The sequence below is a fragment of the Salvelinus sp. IW2-2015 genome, linkage group LG10 (genome assembly GCF_002910315.2).
Source record: "Salvelinus sp. IW2-2015 linkage group LG10, ASM291031v2, whole genome shotgun sequence".
Taxonomy (NCBI): domain Eukaryota; kingdom Metazoa; phylum Chordata; class Actinopteri; order Salmoniformes; family Salmonidae; genus Salvelinus; species Salvelinus sp. IW2-2015.
The window spans coordinates 5,546,813-5,556,970 of NC_036850.1; the positions used below are offsets into that span (position 1 = coordinate 5,546,813).

The following is a 10,158-nucleotide window of genomic DNA, read 5'->3' on the forward strand; positions in this document are numbered from 1 at the left end:
ATACTTACACTGCATGCTATATACTCATACTATTTAGCACGCAGCATAGTAAAAAGTATACAGCATGCCGCGAGCGCAACGTAGTAGTGGCTCCTGACTGGCTGAGTACGTGGGGCAGGGCTGAGTGCAGGTGGATTTTTCTTGCATCGCATTATCCAACAGTAGCGGTGCTTGGCTAAAGTAACTGTGGACCCATAGTTCTGATTTCTGTGTGCGTTCGTGCAAGTAGAAAAAGCTTGTTGACCCTATTTGTAGAGAAACGCCAATGTCATCCTCTCTTTAATGTTGACGAAACAGTCTAATCACCTCTGTCAATAAAGTACAACGCTTTTATTTTTGTTGTCCTAGGCTACCTGGCTTAAATTGTTTGCACGCTAGCCTAACTTCCATTCATGGGAACGTTAGCAAGTTAACACTAGCCTTCTACATCTAGCTACATATGAACTTCCATCCTCTCAGGCCAGGGGCACAACAACGTATGAATTAATGGTTGGATCAGAATCCCCATTATAATCATTGGCCAGCACGGAGAATTAAGTAAAACCCAAGTCCAAATCCCTATCTCCATCCATGGCTAATTTAGGAAAGGACAATTTTAGCAAGCTGACTAGCTAGCCACCGGAGGACAACAACACAATGATATGCACTCAATTCAAGTTTTTCTGTCAATGATGCAAGTTCTCAATAGGATTTGATAGCAATGATGCCAAAATCCAAGGTGGCTTCCTTTGGGGGGGGGGGGGGGGGGCTTCCTTCGCATTCATGAATACAAGCCACTGTCAACCAGCCTGATAATAGCTAATATCCAATTTGATAAATTTCTCTACACTACATAGGCCTACTCAGGCTGGTTATAGGCAGACCATCACATTCAACCTACCATAGCCTTCTATCCTATTTAAAAGGACTGAAGACAGAAACAGATAATTTGGTCCCATTTCAACATATTTGTTAGTGAAACCAAAGTGCTGTATCATATACATTAGCCTAGTACACACACCAAAACTTTTCAAATCAAAAGGCTATTGCACAGAAAAACGTGGACAGATGGGCGCATCGCAAATTCAGAACCGCTGGACAGCAACATAATAAACTAAAGCACTGATCATTGAGAAGGAGTTAAGGCTTGATCCATACATTAATAATGAAACAGGTAGCCTACAAAACTAAAACAATCCATATTCTTCAAAACAAAAAGCCTGATCAACATGACATTAATAACGCAGCCACATCCCGAGTCCCCGGTGCCCACTCAGAAATCAAATGATGTTTAGTATTTCGTTTAAAAGCTCTGACGAAGGCCAAGAGAACAAGAAACACTTTATGAGAAAACAGAAATCCACTTTAGGTAAAAAAAGTGTTTTAATTATGTAGCCTACGATGCAATACTCGTGAACACCACCGCAGAAGCTTCGCTATCGGCATCTTCCCAATTAAGTAGCATCGTTTTGTTTGGTTACTTGAAGAGAACTTGGCCCGTCACTCACAGCCCCCTCTTCCAATGCAATGCTTGTGTAGTGTGCATCGAATTCTACTAGATGATGAGCTGAAATGAGTATAAACATCCTAGATTTTCTTAAATGTACACTACCGGTCAAAAGTTTTTTAACACCTACTCATTCCAGGGTTTTTCTTTATTTTTACTATTTTTGACATTGTAGAATAATAGTGAAGACAATAAATCACAGAGAGTGTCACCAACAAAGCACCATCACACCTCCTATGAAATAACACACATGGAATCATGTAGTAACCAAAAAAGTGTTAAACAAATCAAAATATTTTATATTTAAGATTCTTAAATATCCACCCTTTGCCTTGACAGCTTTGCACACTCTTAGCATTCTCTCAACCAGCTTCACCTGGAATGCTTTTCCAACAGTCTTGAAGGAGTTCCAACAAATGCTGAGCACTTGTTGGCTGCATTTGCTTCACACAATTTTGGTTAAGGTTGGGGGATTGTGGAGGCCAGGTCATCTGATGCAGCTCTCCATCACTCTCATTCTTGGTAAAATAGCTCTTACACAGCCTGGAGGTGTGTTGGGTCATTGTCCTGTTGAAAAACAAATGATAGTCCCACAGATGGGATGGCTTGGCAGAATGCTGTGGTAGCCATGCTGGTTAAGTGTGCCTTGAATCTAAATAAATCACAGTGTTACCAACAAAGCACCCCACACCATCACACCTCCTTAATGCTTCCCAGTGGGAAATACACATGAGGAGATCCGTTCACCCACATCGCGTCTCACAAAGACATGGCGGTTGGAACCAAAACTCTAATGTCCATTGCTCGTGTTTCTTGGCCCAAGCAAGTCTCTTCTTATTATTGTGGTCCTTTAGTAGTGGTTTCTTTGCAGCAATTCGACCATTAAGGCCTGATTCACACAGTCTCCTCTGAACAGTTGATGTTGAGATGTGTCTGTTACTTGAGCTCTGAAGCATTTATTTTGGCTGCAATTTCTGAGGCTGGTAACTAATGAACTTATTCTCTGCAGCATAGGTAACTCTGGGTCTTCCATTCCTGTGGGGGTCCTCATGTGAGCCAGTTTCATCATAGCGCTTGATGGTTTTTGCGACTGCACTTGAAGAACCTTTCAAAGTTCTTGAAAGTTCCATATTGACTGACCTTCATGTCTTAAAGTAATGATGGACTGTTGTTTCTCTTGCTTATTTGAACTATTCTTGCCATAATATGGACTTTTCTTTTACCAAATAGGGCATCTTCTGTATACCAACCCCTACCTTGTCACTACACAACTGATTGGCTCAAATGCATTAAGAAGGAAAGAAATTCCACAAATTAACTTAAGACACATCTGTTAATTGAAATGCATTCTAGGTGACTACCTCATGAAGCTGGTTGAGAAAATGCCAAGAGTGTRCAAAGCTGTCATCAAGGCAAAGGGTGGCTATTTGGAAAATCTTAAATMTWAAATATATTTTGATTTGTTGAACACTTTTTTGGTTACTAGAGGATTCCATATGTGTTATTTTATAGTTTTGATGTCTTCACTATTATTCTACAATGTAGAAAATAGTAAAAAAATAAAGAAAAACCCTTGAACTAGTAGGTGTTCTAAAACTTTTGACCGGTAGTATATATACTATAAAACTTTMTATTTCCGCATACTGAGAATGTGTCTTATGCGATTGCATTGTTTCGCGTGATTGGTTCATTTCTGTAGCAAATCCCCATATCTGATTATCAGCTGTTGTCAAAGCCGAAATGAGTATGACATCCGGGCAATTAAAGTAAACTAGATTTTCTGCTATAAAATGTAAAAACATTTGCGTACTCAAACGGCCTACTATTTAGGACGCAAGTATGGGTATTCGGACACGGCCACTTTATTGACGATGTAGTTGTCTCACATTGATTTTGGTTGTRTATGTGTTCCCTTTGTGCAGATTCTGGGTTTGGTGTTCTCTATGACGATGTTCTGCCATGCAGTCAAAGTGGAGACCTTCTACGCCTAGCTTTGCCCCAAAGGACTCTGGGAATGAGGGCGGCACACACACCCCTCCCACAGACCCTCTCCTCTTTCTCAGCGACACCCTCGCAGACCAATCCTCATGTAACATCGTCTCAACAACCACAATGTCATATCGGGAGCCGATGGATGCTTTTTGCTCAATGAAATGTTATTCGCTAATTTTGTGCTCAACATATCCATGTAATATGTAGAAATACGTATAGAGATGTAATCCCTTTTTCTTTTTAAGATGTTTTAAATTATTTTGAATCATTCTATAATCTAAGCGTTTTGAAAGGAGAGGAGAGCTAAGGAATGCAGGTCAGGAGTGCATTTAGTAAAACAGGCCATGCAGGTACTAAAGTGCATGGCTCTTTGACTCGTCCAAATCGACTTATCCTTGAGTTTTTTTTCTTCCACCATCAACAAATACAGTAAATTATATTCCATTGTAACAGTGAATTCATAATAACTTATTTAATGAACTAGTTCATCTGGAGGGATTTATTACATATATATATATATATATGAATGTAAGTATAGCAACTTCAATACTAAGACTGTCTGGATGTTCACAAAACCCATTAAATTAGACAATGGTCCCTAGGCCCGTCTCGAGTGTTGCACAGATCAACAAAACCAACGAGTCATCCTAGGTACTAAATGTCTCGATCTCACCGTCACAGAGTCTGTCAAGGTCCTCGACAACGTCTCCCTGCTGTGGCCTAGGGGCATTTCTTTCCCATAGTTCTCATCAATGTTATTACATTCACATTGACCCGACTTCTGTGACTCCATGAATAACCATTCCTTTTTTCCCCATGTCTATAGTCGTTTAGTTATTTCTAGCTTGGTAGATCAGTCTTCCATACCAAATGCATGAGAACATCAGAAAACTCTCCAAAACAACATTTGATTAGAAATGGGTTTGTGGTCACAGCCGGCCGTGATCGGGACAATTGGCCTAGCGTCATCCGAGTAGGGGAGGGTTTGGCTGGGGGGGCTATACATTGGCTCATCGCGCTCYAGCAACTCCTTGTGGCGGGCCGGGCGCCTGCAGGCTGACCTCGGTCCTCAGTTGAACAATGTTTCCTCCGACACATTGGTGAAGCTGGCTTCCGGGTTAAGCATGCATTACATTAGTGTCTACTTTGAGAAACAGACGCCTCACAAGTCCTCAACTGGCAGCTTCATTAAATAGTACCCGCAAAACACCAGTCTCAACGTCAACAGTGAAGAGGCGACTCCGGGATGCTGGCCTTCTAGGCAGAGTTCCTCTGTCCTGTGTCTGTGTTAATCTTTTCTTTTTATTGTCCAGTCTTAGATATGGCTTTTGCTTTGCAACTCTGCCTAGAAGGCCAGCATCCCGGAGTCGGCGTTGAGACTGGTGTTTTGCGGGTACTATTTAATGAAGCTGCCAGTTGAGGACCTGTGAAGCGTCTGTTTCTCAAACTAGACACTAATGTATTTGTTCTCTTGCTCAGTTGTGCACCGGGACCTCCCACTCCTCTTTCTATTCTGGTTACAGACAGTTTGTGCTGTTCTGTGAAGGGAGTAGTACACAGCACAGTGTTGTACCAGATCTTCAGTTTCTTGGCAATTTGTCTTAATTTCTCAGAACAAGAATAGACTGATGAGTTTCAGAAGAAAGTCTTTGTTTCTGGCCATTTTGAGCCTGTAATCAAACCCACATGCTGACACTCCAGATACTCAACTAGTCTAAAGAAGGCCAGTTTCATTGCTTCTTTAACAACAGTGTTCAGCTGTGCTAACATAATTGCAAAAGGGTTTTCTAATGAACAATTAGCCTGTTAGCTAATCCAAGTTTAGCATTTGAAATGTGGCATTGGATGCTGATAATAATGGGCCTCTGTAGATATTCCATTAAAAGTCAGCCGTTTCCAGCTACAATATTCATTTACAACATTAACAATGTCTACACTGTATTTCTGATCAATTTGATGTTAAGGGACAAAATGTTTTGCTTTTCTTTCAAAAACAAGGACATTTCTAAGTGACCCCAAACYTTTGGACGAGATATATATATACTGTATATATACACACACACACAAAACAATTATATGGGGGATTGGAAATGATATAGACAATTACATTGATGGAAGCTACAATATTAAACCTGATCTACCCCCCCCCCCCAAAACAAATACAATTTAAAAAAAATATATGGGAAAACCTCCTACGTCTTTAGATACTACAGTTAAACGCTAGCCAGTGGTAGTGTTAAACAACATTTTTTGACTGGACAGGCGTGCACGCACACACGCACGCACACGCATGCGCACACATGCATGCACACACACACGAGCATGCACGCACACACACGCGCATGCACACACACGCAGGCACACACACGCACACATAAGTAAGGGAGAAAAGATTAGAGTTAGAATAATATTTTTTTACATCAGCAACATACATATCTCTACATTTCTAGGACTTAACAGGCAGTGAGGTTAACTATAACAATGTCTTCAATGGTAAAAATGAGTGGTAATTGAAAAAATTTATTTGGATATTTGGATGAAAATACACTAAATTGACACATTTCCATTTKATCTTTTAGGCATRTCATATTGACCAACAATGGAAAATAGACAAATTCATATAGCCTATTTTATATTAGCATTCAAAAGTATGAATTTGAAATTTTCCCCCTCATTTTTCTTAGGTATTATTTATACAAAATTTTGCAGAATGAAATGGTGCACCATCTCATGTTTAAGGTGTCCAAATAAAATAAACAAAAAACAATACTTAGTAACAATAACAKTAAGGCAACTACTGGTTAATAACAATTGAATAATAATTAAAAAACGTAACAGCATAAAAATGTTTTGTACAACTACTAATAGGCCTAAAACGAATAAAAAATACTGCTAAACTACTAATAAAACGAATAAACCTAAGTACCTATAATATATAGCCTACATACATATTTATAAATATCTTATCTAGGGTGTAGTAAGTTATAACACGCTTTGGTGATTACATTTCACTTCCTTAAGTTAAACTATATTTTTGTTCAAATGTGAGTTACAATTCATATAAGTAAATCTGTCAATTAAATTAAATTCATTTGGCACTAATCTATGGATTCCACGACTGGGAATACAGATATGCATCTGTTGGTCATAGATACTATACCTTTAAAAAAGGTGGATCAGAAAACCAGTCAGTATCTGGTGTGACTACCATTTGCCTCATGCAGCGTGACATCTCCTTTGCATAGAGTTGATAACGCTGTTGATTGTGACCTGTGGAATGTTGTCCCACTCCTCGTCAATGGCAAAGTTKCTGGATATTGGCGGGAACTGGAACACGCTGTCGTACACGGCAATCCAGAGCATCCCAAACATGCTCAATGGGTGACATGTCTGGTGAGTATGCAGGCCATGGAAGAACTGGGAAATGTTCAGCTTCCAGGAATTGTGTACAGGTCCTTGCGATGTGGTGCTGTGCATTATCATGCTGAAATATGAGGTGATGGCGGCGGATGAATGGCACGACAATGGGCCTCAGGATCTCATCACAGTATCTCTGCATTAAAATTGCCATCSCTCATGAAATTAACACTTTACATTTTGCTTTTATATTTTTGTTCAGTATACATTTACTTTAGGGCCTCAAAACCCATTGCATGACCACCAAACTGCAGTACGCCTAAACCTCCCCCAGTCACTACAGGCACCCTAAAGGTTATACTAAAATGTTTCACATATTAAAAGGGCTATATGTTATTTCCTTTGAACAAATGTCCACACATGGTTTTCTCCCCCCACCTCTTGGAGACCTCCGCTATTGCGTTTTGAGTTCATCATAGACCTACTTTCTGCAAACCTCTCCCTCCACTCAGCGGATCCATAATTCATCCCCATGTTCGCTTGCATTTCTCCCTTCCCGCACTTGATCAATAAAACATATACGTGCGCTCGCGGTCATCCTCTATCGCCTCTCCACTACCTCGTTTTCTCGTCTCTCCGAAGCCGCTKACAGTTAATGAAACATTAAAGACGGAGAGCTGACTCGGAGTGCAAACATGACAATGGTTGAACTGGGGATGTTTCACAGTCTGCTTGTATCTACGAAGATGATTGGCCTGGGAGGACATCCACGGTATTGTTCTGGAGACTGAGGTCATCTAGTAGAGTTGYTTTCCCAATATTTTGTCAGTGTTCGTTAATTACAACCACTTAATTTGTAAAAAGGTGTCTAACAGTAGTATATCCCTAAGCTACATGGTGCACAGCTCTGTTCCTTGATTGCTGCATGCAGATTTCCGTCATTGTTTTTTTATAGGGACTGATTTCTACCTTGGAAACAGTGGTGCACACTCTCCGGCCAATCACAATACAGTACCAATTAAGTACCAGATAGAAACTAAAATCAGGTGCGCGTTCAGCGGGACTCACAATTTTGGAAGATAGACATATGTTATGTAGAACAAACATGCCTCTGACATGTAGAACGAGGAATCTTGTCGGCTCTATTCGTGGCATTTCTATCGACAACGTTTGGCAACTGAACGTGGTGCAGCCCTTGTGGACWTACGGGCCTGAGTTSTGCACCCCTGCTATAGAATAATGACATTTCCAAATGAAGGCTTTAACCGRCAGAATATCTTATTGTCAAAATGAATATATTGCCATGGCGGAATTTCTGTAGTTTAATGCTTCACTTGTCTCCCTCTTCTGGCTCTTGGGATAAAATCCAGAGTGTGGTCTCAAAATGTATATGGCAAGGTAAGCAAGATAAAATTAACAAACTTACAAAGAGGGAAAGACATAGGAAGACTATCCATATCAAACTTTAAATTGTATTTCCAGGCACTAGCATAAATTTGTTTAGACCATGATTATTTCTGCCATCCCCCCCTGGCTGAGTATGGAGAGAGTAATATTGATGTCCATCCTATTGCCAAATGGACCCTATCACCTGTAAAAAAGTATGGTCCACAGATCTAATGAATCCAAAACACACCCTTTAACTGGAACAGAATATGCAGAAATATGACCATTGGCATCCGTAATCCGAATCGTCAACCTTATACATTTTAAGTTTGTCATATCCTGTATTTACACCAAGAAGAACATTTAGGGTGGAAAAATGGGCCACCAAACCACTGGTCACATGTACAAGACTCTGATGTAGAGTGCCATGTAGCGATGCAAATTCCATAGAAGTGACTACTGTGTTACTATAAGACGATTATCCTTGAATGTTCATAAGAGACGAATCTCACTACGGCTAGCAGGGCTGACACAAAAAAGATGTTGGCTCTTAGATGGCATCAGAAGAACTAGTTAAGACACATTTAGACATGACAATATACATTGACTGCTGTAAAATCCAGCTAAAGCCACTACTCAAATAACAAATAAAACAAATTACCATAACAAAAAAAAATCCAGAAATTTCCATACTTTAAAACCTTATTTTTTCAATTTTTGTGAACGAAAACTGAGTTCTGCTAAAAAATCACAAGTGTGACTATCAAGAAGCTGATTAAAAGATGATCATTACACAGGACGCTCTGTGAAGATAAAAATAAAACATCAAAATGTTGCAGTTTTGTCACACACACACCACATGCTACAAACGTTTTGAGGAGCGTGCAATTGGATGCTGAACTCAGGAATGTCCACCAGAGCTGTTGCCAGATAATTACATGTTAATTTCTCTACCATAGCAGCCTCAATGTTGTTTTACAGAATTTGGTAGTACATCTAAACCTGCCTCACAAACCCGCAGAACACAGTGTAAACACGCTAGCCCAGAGCCTCCACATCCGCTTTCTCCACCTGCAGGATCGTATCTGGGAGGGCCTTATGCCAAGATTAAGGCTTAATGAATTTATTTAAATTGACTGATTTCCTTCTAAGACTGTAACTCAGTAAAATCTTTGAAATTGTTTTATGTTACGTTTCTATTCACTATATAAAGCCCAACACATACAGTACCTTCTGAAAGTAGTTCATACCACTTGACTTATTTTCGAGGTACCATTTTGTTGTTACAGGCCTGAAATCAAAATAGATTTCTCTCCCAACTACACACAATACCACATAATGACAAAGTGAAAACGCGTTTTGACATTTTTGCAAATTTATTGAAAATTAGATACAGAAATATCTCATTTACATAAGTATTCACACCACTGAGCCAATACATGTTAGAATCACCTTTAGTAGCTGTCTTTCTGGATATGTCTCTAAGAGATTTGCACAGCTGTATTGTACAACATTTGCACATTCTTTTTTAAATTCTTTAAGCTCTGACAAGTTGGTAATCGTCATTGCTAGACAGACATTTTTTAAGTCTTTCCATAGATTTTCAAGCCGATTTCAATCCAAACTGTATCTAGGCCACTAAGGAACATTCAAGGTTGTCTTGGTAAGTGTAACYGATGTGAAATGGCTAGCTAGTTAGCGGTGGTGCGYGCTAATAGCRTTTCAATCGGTGACGTCACTCGCTTTGAGACCTTGAAGTAGTGGTTCCCCTTGCTCTGCTTTTGTGGAGCGATGGGTAACGATGCTTCATGGGTGACTGTTGTTGATGTGTGCAGAGGGTCCCTGGTTCGCGCCCGGGTCGGGGCGAGGGGACGGACTAAAGTTAAACTGTTACATAAGCAACTCCAGTGTATACTTGGCCTTGTTATTGTCCTGCT

At 40.0% G+C, this 10,158-nt stretch overlaps 1 protein-coding gene across 3 annotated transcripts in view; it reads left to right on the plus strand.

The window, feature by feature from the left end:
- LOC111969194 (tetraspanin-4) overlaps window positions 1–3,573 on the plus strand; it is a 143,831-nt gene extending 140,258 nt beyond the window's left edge. For all 3 annotated transcript variants that reach the window (XM_023995143.2, XM_023995142.2, XM_070445315.1), the window contains one exon: window positions 3,409–3,573. In XM_023995143.2, the coding sequence (XP_023850911.1) occupies window positions 3,409–3,477 (69 nt within the window). In that variant the 3' untranslated portion in view covers window positions 3,478–3,573. The remainder of the gene's footprint in view (window positions 1–3,408) is intronic.
- The last annotated feature ends 6,585 nt before the right edge of the window (window positions 3,574–10,158 follow it).